Here is a 16,014-nt window from a genome sequence, read left to right as displayed (position 1 = left end):
CAGTTACAAAGAGGGCAGAAGAGGGTAGAAAATGGCCTCAAGGAAGAGGGTTGAGTTATCACTGGGTCAAGGCCTGGAGATGGAAGGGGCTGGAGGCTAAGGACTGGTCAGGTGGGCTAGGGAGAAGTCAAAAGATGGAAGAATTTAGTTTTGTATCTTTGTTTGTTCTTACCAGAAGTAAGAGGTGGTAACTGAAGTTTTTCCCTTGGGATTTATTACTTTTCCTTTCTCTAGGCACCCCATACCACAAGGCAGCTGAAAGCTGTTGATAGACAACTGAGTCAGCATGGCCAAGTCAGCTTTAAAGAGAGACCAAAAAGTGCTTACTTACTGAGAAGGCACTGGGGCAGGTTTTGCCAGGGGACCAAACTAAACATGTAGAGAGAACAGCACCTCAAATCAGTGCTTCTTCAAGTGTGGGGGGCTCGTTTGCATCACTGTCTCCTGGGAGCTTTTTGGAAAATGACTTCCTGACTCCCTGCCTGAGGGAGTCTACCTCTGGAGGTAGACCCTTAAATATTCTCCATCAAAAAGCATCCTGGGTGACTTTTTTTTCCTTTTTCTTTTTATGGCTGCATCTGTGGCATGTGGAAGTTCCCAGGCCAGGGACAGAATCAGAGCTGCAGCTGCAATCTATACGACAGCAATGGCAACACCAGATCTGAGCCTTCTCTGTGATCTATGCTCCATCTTGTAGCAATGCCAGATCCTCAACCCACTGAGTGAGGCCAGGGATCAAACCTGAACCTCCCAGACACTATGTTCTTAACCTGCTGAACCACAGTGGGAACTCCCATGGATGAATTTTAAGTACAGTCACTGATCAAGACCTAGAGAGTGTCTGGGCCTTTCTCCCGTTTGTTAACAATGTCCTGGAAAGAGAAGGCTAAACTGCAATCTGCTGTTTTCCCAGATGAATTAGTGGGTCATTTCACTTTGTTCTCCTTGACCCAGGATTTGAGGGGAGTGGGGAAGAGGTCATTGCAGGCAATGGTTCCAAACTTTAGCTACCATCATAATTACATGAATACCTTTTATTTATTTATTTTATGTTTAACTATAGTTGATTTATAATAATTATTTCAGAGGGAGGAGGCAAGATGGCGGAGGGGTAAGAGGCCATTCTCACCTTCTCCCACAAACACATCAAAAAAACATATCTACATGTAAAACTCCTTGCAAAGTACATCAACTGAATGCTGGCAGAAGAACTTAAACCTCCAAAAAGGGCAAGAAACTCTTGACATAACTGGGTAGAACAAAAGAAAAAAAATATATATATAAAGAAAAGGAATCAGGATGGGACTAGCATTCGTGAGAGGGAGCTGTGAAGGAGTAGGGAACCCATGCCCTTGGAAGCCACCTAACTGATGGAAAGATTAGTTGAGTCAGAGGGATCTCCGAGAAGCTGAGAAAAGTGAAACAGCAGGTCTGAGAATGGAAAAGCAGAGTGAGAGATGAGCAGATCATCTGAACCACTGGCACAGACACCACAGCCTGAGATGCTCAGATGGGGGCTGGGAACTGAGACTTAGGCTCCAGGGGTCAGTCCCTGGGAGCGGATTGGGGTTGGCAGTGTGGAGACAGCCTAAGGGACTAGGGAGCAGTGCACCACGGGGAGGGGGGCGGAGAGCAATATGCTAAGGGCTTGGGAGTGGAAAGACATGACAAAGTGACCCCAGGAGAAGGTTTGGACCCACAGGAGAGACAAGATGCCATTGCTGGGGAGGGGAGAGTAGGAGGGGTGGGCCGCCATGGAAAACTCCTTGCTCCCCAGAGTGAACACTTGACTGCCAGCTCGGAGAGAGCAGAGCATTCCCGGCACATCACACCTGCCCCCTGTGTCCAGAAGCCACTGGCCAACCACCATGGACTGCCCCCACCCACACTGGCAGGAAGCTCACCACCAACCCGCCGTGCTCCAGGCACCCCTGCCCACCCACGGGAAACCACCCACCAGCCCACCCTGGACTGTGCCAAACTACAGTTTGGCTTCCCCAAATTCACAGAAAAAGAAAAACACAAGCAAGATGAAGAAGCTCAGAAACCATTTCCAGTTAAAGTAACAGGAGAAGTCACCTAAAGCAGTCAACCATGAAACAGACCTCTGTGGTCAGACAGACTTTCAATTCAAAAGGGAGATAGTGAAAATACTGAAGGAATTAAGAGAGGATATGAACAGTAATGCAGATTCCCTCAGAAAGGAACTAGAAAATATAAAGAGGAGCCAAGAAAAACTATAAAATTCATGTACAGAGATATAACCTGAGCTAAAGGCAATAAAGACCAGAATGAATAATGCAGAGGAATGAATTAGTGACATGGTAGATAGAATAATGGAAATCACCCAATCAGGACAGCAGACAGAAAACCAAATGAAAAAACATGAAAGCAATATAAGAGATCTATGAGATACTATAAAGCAGGCCAATCTATGCATAATAGGAATTCAAGTAGGAGAAGAAAAAGAAAAGGGGATTGAAAATACATTTGAAGAAATTATGGCTGAAAACTTTCTGAATCTAAAGGATACTGACATCAAGGTACAAGAAGCACAGAGGGCCCCAAACATGTTGAACCTGAACAGGCACAAGACATATTATAAAAAAAAATGGCAAAAGATAAAGATAGTATTCTAAAGGCAGCAAGAGAAAAGTGAAGCATTAATTATAAGGAAAATGCCACAGCTGATTTCTCTACAAAAACACTACAGGCCAAGAGAGAATGGCAAGATATATTTAAAATGCTGAAAGGAAAAAAAAAAGCAACCTGGAATATTCTACCCAACAGGAATATCATTTAACATAGAAGGGGAAATAAAGAATTTCTCCAACAAACAAAAGCTAAACAGTACAGCCATACGAAACCTAGTCAAAAGGAAATACTGAAAGGGCTTCTCTAAATTAAAAAAAAAAAAACACAGGAAGAACTAGGATGGAGGAAACCATAATTGGAAAGTAGTAAATTTGGTTGTGATGATTGTTGTATACCTATAAATGTAATAAAATTCATTAAGTTAAAAAAAAATTATCTGCTCTCCCCAGAATAAAACTGAAATAGAAGTTAAGAAATGTTTAGGAAAAGTACAAGAGGATATTTGCATGTATGAAGAAAATAAATTGTACTACTCTAAAAAAAAAAAAAAAAAGGAGTTCCTGTCGTGGCGCAGTGGTTAACGAATCCGACTAGGAACCATGAGGTTGCGGGTTCGGTCCCTGCCCTTGCTCAGTGGGTTAACGATCCGGCGTTGCCGTGAGCTGTGGTGTAGGTCGCAGAGGCGGCTCGGATCCCGCATTGCTGTGGCTCTGGCGTAGGCCGGGGACTACAGCTCCGATTCAACCCCTAGCCTGGGAACCTCCATATGCCGCAGGAGCAGCCCAAGAAATAGCAACAACAACAATAACATCAACAACAACAACAACAAAAAAAAAAAAAAGAAAAAGAAAGTAGTCACTTAAATAAGCCAGCATACAGAACTAAGCATGAAGATGTTAAAAAAAAAAGACATCAAAATCATACAATGAGGGGAAGGAAAGTAAGAAATTATAGATTCTTTTTTATTTTAATGATGTGTTTGAGCCTATATGACTATCAGGTGAAAGCCAGCAGATACAGGAAGGGAATAACATACTTAAAAAAAAGGGCAACACAAATCAAAACCAAACATTACTTTTACAAAAACCGAAAAGAAAAGTACTCAAGCATAAAATAAATGGAAACCAACCAACCAAATAAAGAAAAGAAGAATGGAGAAATATAGAATCTATGGAAAACAAGCTTTAAAATGGCAATAAAAACATATCTATCAATAATCACCTTAAATGTCAATGGACTGAAGGCTCCAATCAAAAGACACAGAGTGGCTGATTGGATAAAAAAGCAAGAAACTTCAATCTGCTGCCTACAAGAAACTCATTTAGGGCAAAGGACACATATAGATTGAAAGTGAGGGGATGGGAAAAGATATTTCATGCCAATGGACAAGACAGGAAAGCGGGAGTTTCAATACTCATATCAGACAAAATAGACTTTAAAATGAAGGGTATAAAGAAAAAGAAGGGCACTATTTAAAGGTTAAAGGATCCATATAAGAAGAGGATATTACAGTTGTCAATACATAAGCCCCTAATATAGGAACACCCAGATACCTACAACAAATACTAACAGACATAAAAGGAGAAGTGGATGGGAATACAATCAGAGTAGAAGACTTTAACACCCCACTCCCATCAATGGACAGATCCTCTAGAAAGAAAATCAATAAAGCAACAGAGATCCTAAAGGAAACAATAGAAAATATAAACTTAATTGACATTTTCAGGACATTACATCCAAAAAAATCAGAATACACATTCTTCTCAAATGCACAAGGAACATTCTCAAGAATTGATCACATACTGGGGCACAAAGCTCACCTCGACAAATTTAAATTATAGAAATTATTTCAAGTATCTTCTCTGACCACAATGGAAAGAAACTAGAAATCAGGAAAAGGAAAACAGGAAAGGAAATCAGGAAGGAAAACAGGAAAGGAAATGAGAAAAAACCTCCTACATGGAGACCAACAACATGCTACTAAAAAACCAATGGGTCAATGAGGAAATCAAGAAGGAAATTAAAAAATACCTGGAAACAAACGATAATGCAGACACAACTACTCATAATCTATGGGATTCTGCAAAAGCAGTGATCAGAGGGAAGTTCATAGCAATACAGGCCTTCCTTAAAAAAGAAGAAAAATCTCAAATCGACAACATAACCCAGAAAAAGAAGAACAAGAAAAACCTAAAGTCATCAGAAGGAAGGAAAGCATAAAGATCAACAAGGAAATCAGTAAAATAGAGATTCAAAAAACAATAGACAAAGTCAGTCAAACCAAGAGCTGGTTCTTTGAAAAGGTAAACAAAATTGACAAACCTCTGGCTAGACTCACCAAGAGAGGAGAGAAAAAACCCAAATAAACAAAATAGGAAATGAAAAAGAAGTCACAATATATACTACATAAATAAAAAAAAACATGAGAGAATACTATCAACAATTATATGCCAACAAATTTGACAATCTAGAATAAATGGACAACTTTCTAGAAACTTACAGCCTGCCAAAACTGAATCAAGAAGAAATAGATCACCTGAACAGAGAGACCACTATAAATGAAACTGAATATGTCATAAAAGCACTTCCTACAGGAGTTCCCATCATGTCTCGGTGGTTAACAAATCCATTAGGAACCATGAGGTTGCGGGTTTGATCCCTGGCCTTGCTCAGTGGGTTATGGATCCAGCGTTTCCGTGAGCTGTGGTGTAGGTCGCAGATGCGGTTTGGGTCTGGTGTTGCTGTGGCTCTTGCGTAGGCCAGCAGCTACAGCTCCAATTAGACCCCTAGCCTGGGAACCTCCATATGCCACAGGAGTGGCCCTAGAAAAGGCAAAAATACAAACAAAAATCCCTACAAATAAAACTCCAGAACCAGATGGCTTTACAGGCGAATTCTAACAAACATAAAGAGGAATTTATATCCATCCTTCTTAAACTTTTCCAAAAGGTTGAAGAAGAAACACTTCCAAAGACATTCTGTGATGTGACCATCACCCTAATTCCAAAACCAGACAAAGATAGCAGAAAAAAAGATTATAGGCCAATGTCTTTGAAGAAAATAGGCGCAAAAATTCTCAACAAAATTTTAGCCAACTGAATCCAACAACATTTAAAGAAGATTGTACACCATGACCAGTTGGAATACATCCCTGTTTCACAAGGATGGTTCAATATACACAAATCAATCAATGTCATACGCCACAGTAACAACAACAACAAAAAAGTCAAAAACCACATGAAGATATCAATTGATGCAGAAAAAACATTTGACAAAGTCCAACAACCTTTCATGATAAAAACACTTACCAAAGCAGGTATAGAGGGAACATTGGTTAACATAATCAAAGCCATGTATGAAAAATCCACAGCAAATATACTCAATGGAGAAATGCTGAAAGCCTTCCCAATAAAATCTGGAACAAGACGGGGGTCCACTCTCACCACTCTTATTCAACATAGTATTGGAAGTCCTAGCTACAGCAATCAGACAAACAAAGAAATAGAAGGCATCCAAATAGGAAGAGAAGAGGTAAAACTGTCACTGTATGAAGATGACGTGATACTATATATAGAAAACCCTAAGGACTCAACTCAAAAACCACTTGAACTGATCAACAAATTCAGCAAAGTAGTAGGATATAAGATTAACATTCAGAAATCAGTCACATTTCTGTACACTAACAATGAAATATTAGAAAAGGAATACACACATGATATCTTTTAAAAATCACACCCCCAAAATTCAAATACCTCGGTATACACCTAAACAAGGAGGTGCAAGAGTTACATGCAGAGAACTGTAAAACATTATTCAAGGAAATTAAAGAAGATGTAAAGAAATGGAAAGATATTCTATGCTCCTGGGTTGAAAAAGTTAATATTGTAAAAATGGCCATACTAGCCAAAGAGATCTACAGATTCAATGGGATCCTTATCAAAATACCCATGACATTTTTCACAGAACTACAAAAAGCAATCCAAAAATTTATATGGAACCACAAAAGGCCAAGAATTGCCAAAGCAATTTTGAGGAACAAAAACCAAGTAGGAAGCATAACTCTCCCAGACTTCAGGCAATAATACAAAGCCACAGCCATCAAGACAGTGTGGTACTTGTGCCAAAACAGACGGACAGACTAATGGAACAGAATAGAGAACCCAGAAATAAACCCAGAAGCCTATGGTCAATTAATCTTTGAGAAAGGAGGCAATAACATAAAATGGGAAAAAGACAGTCTTTCTATCAAGTATTAACCAGGACATCTATGTGCAAATCAATGAAACTAGAACACACCCTCACACCATGCACGAAAATAAACTCAAAATGGCTGAAAGACCTAAATATAAAACAAGATATCATCAAAGTCCTGGAAGATAAAAAAGGCAAAACATTCTCTGACATCAACCTTACAAATGTTTTCTCAAGTCAGTCTCCCAAAGCAACAGCAGAAAAAGCCAACAACCCAATGGAAAAATGGGTAAAAGACCTGAATAGACATTTCTCCAAGGAAGATATGCAGATGGCCAACAAGCACATGAAAAAATGCTAAACATCACTGATTATTAGAGAAATGCAAATCAAAACTCCCAAGAGATTATACCTCACACCAGTCAGAATGACCATCATTAATAAGGTGACAAATAGCAAATGCTGGAGGGGGTGTGGAGAAAAGGAAACCCTTCTGCACTGTTGGTGGGAATGTAAGCTGGTACAACCACTATGGAGAACAGTATGGAGATACCTTAGAAATCTATACATAGAACTACCATATGACCCAGCAACTCCACTCTTGGGCATATATCCGGACAAACTTTCCTTAAAAAAGACGCATGCACCCGCATGTTCATTGCAGCTCTATTCTCAATAGCCAAGTCATAGATACAACTCAAATGTCCATTGATAGACAATTGGATTGGAAGATTGTGGTATATATACACAATGGAATACTACTCAGCCATAAAAATGACATGTCATTTGCAGCAACATGGATGGAACTAGAGACTCTCACACTGAGTGAAATAAGTCAGAAAGAGAAAGACAAATACTACATGATATCACATATCTGGAATCTAATATAGGGAACAAATGAATCTTTCCACAGAAAAGAAAATTATGGACTTGGATAATTGACTTGTGGTTGCCAAGGGGGAAGGGGAGGGAGTGGGTTGGTTGGGGATCTTGGGGTAAACGAATGCAAAGTATTGCCTTTGGAATGGATTAGCAATGAGATCCTTCTGTGTAGCACTGGGAACTATGTCTAGTCACTTATGGTAGAGCATGATAATGTGAGAAAATAGAATGTGTACATGTATGTGTAACTTTGTCACCATGCTGTACAGTAGAAAAAATTGTATTGGGGAAATAACTATTTTAAAAAAGAATAAATAACAAGTGCTGGAGTGGGGAGTGGAGAAAAGGAAACCCTTCTGCACTGTTGGTGGGAATCTAAGCTTGTACAAACACTATGGAGAACAGTATGGAGATACCTTATAAATATATACATAGAACTACCATACGACCCAGCAACCCCACTCTTGGGCGTATATCTGGACAAAACTTAAAAAAGACACATGCACCTGCATTGTCATTGCAGCTCTATTCACAATAGCCAAGATATGGAAACAACCCAAATGTCCATTAACAGATGATTGGATTAGGAAGATGTGGTATATATACACAATGGAATACTATTCAGCCATAATAAATAATGACATAATGCCATTTGCAGCAACACAGATGGAGCTAGAGACTCTCATCTTGAGTGAAATAAGTCATAAAGAGAAAGACAAATACCATATGATATCACTTATATGTGGAATCTAATATCCAGCACAAATGAACCTTTCCACAGAAGAGAAAATCATGGACTTGGAGAATAGACTTGTGGTTTCCTAGGGGGAGTGGGAGGAAGTAGGAGGGATTGGGAGCTTCGGATTAATGGATGCAAACTATTGCTCTTAGAATGGATTAACAATGAGATCCTTCTGTGTAGCACTGAGAACTATGTCTAGACATTTACAAAGCAGCACAACAGTGGGAGAAGAAACTATGTGTACATGTTTGTGCAACTGAGTCCCCATGATGTACAGTGGGGAAAAAAGTGTGTTGGAGAAAATAACAATAAAAAAGAAAAGCAAAAATAAACCAATGGGACCTAATCAAACTGACAAGTTTTTGCACAGCAAAGGAAATCATAAGAAAAACAAAAAGATAATTTATAGAATGGGAGAAAATAGTTTCAAATGACAAGTACTTAATCTCTAAAATATACAAGCAACTTATACAACTCAACAGTAAAAAAGCCAACAACCCAATGGAAAAATGGGTGAAAGACCTGAATTTCCCTAAATTAATGTCAGATACCAAAGCAGGCAGAGATCAAGGAAGCTTAGAGAATACTAAGCAGAAAAAATGCCCCCAATTCCCCACTACAGATATCATAATCAACTGCAAAAAAGAAAAAAAAAAGTCTTGACCTATACTTAGAAAACATAGGGGAAAAGAAATGAGGAACATGGAAAACCCAGATTTTTACTATTCCATGGTCTTGATCTGGCCTTAATCATCAATTCTCCACTACCAAGACCAAGACCAAGGTGATATCAGACAAGGAATATTAGGGAGTTTCCCATTATTCTTGGTGCCTGGAAACCACTTGATAATTTAAGCTCCACCAAATACCCATAAATAAACACCTAAGCCTCTCTATCCAAGGGAATAACAATCTATGTGAAGCTGCAGTGGAGGTCAGAAGAAGTGGAAGCCCCCAAATGCTCACAAGCTGGGCAAAATTCAGGGTCCTATGGAGGACTCAGAGACCCTTCCCTGGGTCTCTACCCCCGCCCCCTAACTGAGCCAGAGGGCACTTCCTGCTAGAGAACTACTTTCCCTGCCCCTTGCCTGGCCTTGGCACTAGAGATAAATTTGCCTGCTTCAGGGCACCAGACAGCACTCATCCAAGCATCTGTCTTGTAGGCACACTGGAGTTCAAGCCCCAGACAGAGGTTGGAAGCCTCAGTGGCTGCCATTCACCAGCACTGCCCCCCTCCCTAGCCCCAGATAGCACAGGAGGAGATCTAGGGTGTGGGTGGCCTGTGCCCTTGAGACTGGGGACAATGGGAGGAGGGCCCAGCCCAGGTTGTAGAGCCTCAGGCCCCTGGGGAACATATGTGGGATTTGACTCCTGGGAAATATAACAAGGTTTGAAGGTTTACATGGACCTGGAAGGGTGCCCTTCCTGGACAGGATTCAGAAAGTTTCCACAATGAATGTTGAGCAACATATAAGTTGGTCTATAAAGCATCCACCCTGAAACTTATTGATATTGTAGAGAATTATTTGAAAATTTGCTTCCTTAATGGCATGCAGTTGTCTTTTTTTAAGATGTGCTGATTACCAAAGTATACATGCTTTTTAGTAGAAAGAGCTGGAATTGCCATTGTGGCTCTGCAGATTATGAACCCACCTAGTATCTATGAGGTTGAAGGTTTGATCCTGGCCCTGCTCATCAGGTTAAGGATCTGGCATTGATATGAGCTGTGGTGTAGGTCATAGATGAGGCTTGGGTCTGGCATAGCTGTGGCTGTGGCATAGGCCAGCAGCTGCAGGTCTGATTTGACCCTAGCCTGGGAAATTCTGTATGCTGTGGATGCAGCTCTAAAAAAAATGGAAAGAAAGAAAAAAATAGAAAGACCTAAAAAAAAGAGCTCATAGTGCAAAGCAGATTAAGTACAGTTTCTCATTTTATCCCTCCTAAAACCATGTTAGCTAGTAAAATCAGCTCCACTGTAAAACAGAAGATGCTGGCCTTCAAAATGTATCCAGAACCTGCCCAATTCTTCTACCTCCTCTCTATATACTCTGGTCCAAGTGCTGTTATTTCTCCTGTGAATCCCCACAGGAGCCTTGTGGTGTACTCTACAGAGCTGCCAGGGTAGTTCCACAAAAAAGGGCAAAGCCCTACCTCCTCATACTAGCAAATGAAGCCTTATGAGATGTAGGCCCTGTTTTCTGAGCAGCTCTCCCTGCTCTCTCCCTGGTTCTTTCTGTTCTAGAACACTGTACTCAGCCTTTGCTTAGCTGTCCCTTCTGCCTTGAATGCTTTGTATCAGTAGCCAGACTCTGAACTCTCCAGGCTGGACCAAGTACTCTCCTTTACCACTATGTATGCATAGCCACTTGGTGCTCTATAACCCATAGGATCTCAAGATATGAGTGAAGATATCATGGGAGAAGTATGACTGAATGATTAAGGGGAGTTTTTGGTCCAGTGTGTTCAGGGAGACAGGTGTTTGTAGAAAACATGCTCGAATGATTATTTATCAAATCCCTCCAGAGCCCCTGTGATGAAAACCTGATAGAAGCCAATTCCTGCTGGAGTCTAATCTTTACATCACTCACATTCCGCCTTTGGTCTCAATGATCAAGAATTAATACGATCCCCAAATTCTCTGATTGAATGGAGTGATACCTTTTTGTCTTCTGTTCCTTCTGCAGTGTTGTACTGATAGTGAAAGACTGTAAAAATGTTCTGGCTGTTTTTCTTTGAGATATTATACTTTTTAAAAAATTATCAGTTATTTTAAAGACATTAATAAAAGCTTAACCTACTAAGAAAATTACAATATACAAATGTTCTAAGCCTCAATTTTGACAAATTCAATTTTGAGTTTCTTTTAATTACTAATATTTACATTGTTCAGTTATTCAAACTGATTATTCCCTCAAAACATTTAACTGGTTATTTAAGCAAGAGTCACATGCAATGAGGGCAAATGAAGATGACATGCACCCACCCAAATGTTCATGAAGAAAATGATAAAACTTTTGCTCACATTGACTGGGGAACATCAAAAATACCACTCTCCTTGGGAGAGAATTGTACCTAGTATAGAACACTGATTTACTCCTTAATTGAAATGTGAGCACCTTCCTTCTTTTTGATTTTGTTTGAAACCCATATAGTAACCAGTATGATAGCCATTCATGTACTGAGAGATTAACATACTTCTCAAAGCATCAGCATCATCCAGAGAATCTGGTCATATAGGAGGTGTGTGGGGGAATTATTGGTGGTCCAGAAGGAAATGGAGGCAGCCAGCATAACAGGAAGTGTAGCGGTGTTGGCAGCAGCAGTGGTGGTGGTGGGCCATTGAATTTTAGACCTGGCTTTCTTGGTCCAAGACCTGCTCCTGGCATAGGGAGTGGTGGAAGGAGAAAAGAGTTCCATGGAGCAGCTTTTGACTTTATGTTACTTGACTTACTTCCAGGAGATCTGGATGAGCTCTCACTTTCATCTGTGGAAATTTGACTTTCATTTTCATTCTCCAGAGCATTCTCTTCTATATTGTTAGCTACATCCAAGGCCGGGAAAGTAAATCAGACAGATTTTGCTTTTCTCTATTTCCATATACATTGTAAAACACAATACAGGTTTCTCTCTTAAAATCAATCAAAGCAATGGTAGCTGGGTAAATGCAGCCATCTTCCAACCAAACAGCAGAATATCTGTCACCAACCTTCCACTGCTTCAAGGGAGCTATGGTATTATTTTTTTGGCTTTTATTCTTCTTAGCAGGTTATCTTTTAGGTGTGCCTTTTGGTTTATCTGAAGCTTCAGAAATGTCACTATTCTTTAGAGTGTACTGGCCTGTGCCATGCGGGAACAGCACCGGAGTCCTCCGAATCAGGAACCCTTCACCTGCCGCCACCACTGCCCACTGCCATGGTGCGCCTACTGCAGGGTGCATGGCATGGGCTCTGAGATATTATAGTTTAACATTTATATTTAATGTACAATTTGAAAAAGGCACAAAACTCCTTAAATTGTTTAATAATGCAAGATACATGGAAATGGAGTTTGTGTTACAGTAAGCAACTAGTAGTTAATGTCAGGAAATGTTGGACTTACTTTCCTGGTAGTGATGATGGCACAAAGGATAAAGTGAAGCCCAAAGAATGAAGTAACCTTCTCCAAAGTCACACAGATCTTATATGTCAGGCTCCAGTTCTGACCTTTGTACCACATTTCACTGGGAAAATGAGTTTTGAATCACTTCCCCTTCCTTACTCACATTTAGCATACGATTCAAAAGAAAGAATGCCCCAGAAACTCTGGGGAAAGGGCAAATAATGTATTTTGGGGCCTTCGCTGGTTGGAAATAGGGGTGCTCAATGGAGAAAAGACTCATCATGAAACCAATCACTTATCATCTGCTACCCTGACATCTTCCACTGCAAATGTCTTCAGATTGGTGATAGATTTCCCCAACCAGCTAGAGGGGTTCCATGAGCAGAGAGGAGGAAGATGAGCCACAGGAGAACCTAATCTTTCAGCAGAAGAAGCAGAACGAGAGAGGAAGCCCCAGAAGTGTGGGCATGTCTACATTCCTCATCGGCTCAGCACTTTCTTCAGGGCCCTCATAACATCTTTGTTTCTTAGGCTGTAAATGAGTGGGTTGAGCATTGGAGTGAGGACAGTGTAGAAGATGGAGGTGGCTCGGTCTCCTGCTGGTGTCCTAGCAGAGGCTCTCTGCATGTAGCTAAATATGGCTCCTCCATAGTAAAGACCCACCACAGCCAGGTGGGTGGAGCAAGTGGTCAGAGCCTTCTGTTTCCCCTCAGTGGAGGGCATCCTCATCACAGCCATGAGGATCCGGGCGTAGGAAGCCACAATGACCCCCAGTGGCAGCAGCAGCATGACCACGCAGCAAGCATAGATGAGGTCCTCAAAGAGCAACGTGTCGGCACAAGAGAGCCGCAGCAGGGCAGGGACCTCACAGAAGAAGTGGTCCACCTGGAGAGAGCTGCAGTACGGGAAACTGAAGACCACACCCACGTCAATCATGCTGTCAGCCACTCCACCCATCCAGGATGCCAAGGCCATCAGACGGCAGGCCTTCCAGTTCATGAGCACAGGGTACATCAGTGGGTGGCACACCGCTACATACCTGTCATAGGCCATGACTGCCAAGAGGAAGCACTCAGCTCCTCCCACCATGACCACTAAGAAGACCTGAGTGGCACATCCACCCCAAGAGATGAACTTACTGCCCAAGAGGAAGTTGGCTGCCATCTTGGGCACCACGGTGCCCATCATGGTCAGGTCCATGATGGAGAGCTGGCTGAGAAAAAAGTACATTGGGGTGTGCAGGCGCCTGTCGGCCTGGATGAGTAGTAGGAAGAAGATGTTGCCAGTCAGGGCAGTAGCAGAGGCCAGTAGGACAAGGGAGAAAAGGAAGAATTCATAGGGTGAGTAGCTGAACAGACCCAAAAGGATGAAATCTGATAGGGAGGTGTGGTTCCAGATGTCCATTGCTTTGATCCTGAGAAAAAAATAAAGGAGCAAGCATAAAAACAAAATGACTTACCTGGCATCTCCATCATACAAGGAAAATAATTATCTCTTGTTTCTTCTAAAGGACAGGGCACAGCCCCTTCTTTTCCTTTACAGTGATAGTCCATTTCTTCTCATTTACTCTCAGTGTTTATAAAGCAATATTTTATTTTATTTCTCTTTTTTTTTTTTTTTTATTAAATTTTATTTTCCCACTGTACAGCAAGGGGGTCAGGTTATCCTTACATGTATACATTACAATTACAGTTTATCCCCCACCATTTCTTCTGTTGCAACATGAGTATCTAGACATAGTTCTCAATGCTATTCAGCGGGATCTCCTTGTAAATCTATTCTACGTTGTGACTGATAAGCCCAAGCTCCCGATCCCTCCCACTCCCTCCCCCTCCCATCAGGCAACCACAAGTCTCTTCTCCAAGTCCATGATTGATTTTCTTTTCTGAGGAGATGTTCATTTGTGCTGGATATTAGATTCCAGTTATAAGTGATATCATATGGTATTTGTCTTTGTCTTTCTGGCTCATTTCACTCAGTATGAGATTCTCTAGTTCCATCCATGTTGCTGCAAATGGCATGATGTCATCCTTTTTTATGGCTGAGTAGTATTCCATCGTGTATATATACCACATCTTCCGAATCCAATCCTCTGTCGATGGACATTTGGATTGTTTCCATGTCCTGGCTATTGTGAATAGTGCTGCAATGAACATGCGGGTGCATGTGTCTCTTTTAAGTAGAGCTTTGTCCGGATAGATGCCCAAGAGTGGGATTGCAGGGTCATATGGAAGTTCTATGTATAGATTTCTAAGGTATCTCCAAACTGTTCTCCATAGTGGCTGTACCAGTTTACATTCCCACCAACAGTGCAGGAGGGTTCCCTTTTCTCCACAGCCCCTCCAGCACTTGTTATTTGTGGATTTATTAATGATGGCCATTCTGACTGGTGTGAGGTGGTATCTCATGGTAGTTTTGATTTGCATTTCTCTTATAATCAGCGATGTTGAGCATTTTTTCATGTGTTTGTTGGCCATCTGTATATCTTCCTTGGAGAAATGTCTATTCAGGTCTTTTGCCCATTTTTCCATTGATTGATTGGTTTTTTTGCTGTTGAGTTGTATAAGTTGCTTGTATATTCTAGAGATTAAGCCCTTGTCAGTTGCATCATTTGAAACTATTTTCTCCCATTCTGTAAGTTGTCTTTTTGTTTTCTTTTGGGTTTCCTTTGCTGTGCAAAAGCTTTTCAGTTTGATGAGGTCCCATGGGTTTATTTTTGCTCTAGTTTCTATTGCTTTGGGAGACTGACCTGAGAAAATATTCATGATGTTGATGTCAGAGAGTGTTTTGCCTATGTTTTCTTCTAGGAGTTTGATGGTGTCCTGTCGTATATTTAAGTCTTTCAGCCATTTGGAGTTTATTTTTGTGCATGGTGTGAGGGTGTGTTCTAGTTTCATTGCTTTGCATACAGCTGTCCAGGTTTCCCAGCAATGCTTGCTGAATAGACTTTCCTTTTCCCATTTGATGTTCTTGCCTCCCTTGTCAAAGATTAATTGACCATAGGTGTCAGGGTTAATTTCCAGATTCTCTATTCTGTTCCATTGGTCTGTCTGTCTGTTTTGATACCAGTACCACACTGTTTTGATGACTGTGGCTTTGTAGTATTTCTTGAAGTCTGGGAGAGTTATGCCTCCTGCTTGGTTTTTGTTTCTCAGGATTGCTTTGGCGATTCTGGGTCTTTTGTGGTTCCATATAAATGTTTGGATTGTTTGTTCTAGTTCTGTGAAAAATGTCATGGGTAATTTGATAGGGATTGCATTGAATCTGTAGATTGCTTTGGGTAGGATGGCCATTTTCACAATATTGATTTTTCCAATCCAGGAACATGGAATATCTTTCCATTTTTTTACATCTTCTTTGATTTCTTTGATTAAGGTTTTATAGTTCTCGGCATATAGGTCCTTTACCTCTTTGGTTAGGTGTATTCCGAGGTATTTGATTTTGTGAGGTACAATTTTAAAAGGTATCGTATTTTTGTATTCCTTTTCTAATGCTTCATTGCTGGT

General features: G+C 40.9%; 1 protein-coding gene and 1 pseudogene across 1 annotated transcript; both read right to left on the bottom strand.

The window, feature by feature from the left end:
* On the bottom strand, positions 11,503-12,324 carry LOC110259309 (annotated as a pseudogene).
* LOC110259616 (olfactory receptor 2M3-like) lies at positions 12,989-13,912 on the bottom strand. Its single transcript, XM_021085093.1, has one exon. The coding sequence runs from the start codon at positions 13,910-13,912 to the stop codon at positions 12,989-12,991; it is 924 nt and encodes a 307-aa protein (XP_020940752.1).

This window comes from Sus scrofa, chromosome 2 (assembly GCF_000003025.6).
Source record: "Sus scrofa isolate TJ Tabasco breed Duroc chromosome 2, Sscrofa11.1, whole genome shotgun sequence".
Classification (NCBI taxonomy): Eukaryota; Metazoa; Chordata; class Mammalia; order Artiodactyla; family Suidae; genus Sus; species Sus scrofa.
This window is presented reverse-complemented; position numbering and strand designations above follow the sequence as displayed.

Bases quoted from the DNA above. Each gene is read 5' to 3' on its own strand.
- LOC110259616 (XM_021085093.1), bottom strand. From the start codon at position 13,912: ATGGACATCTGGAACCACACCTCCCTATCAGATTTCATCCTTTTGGGT.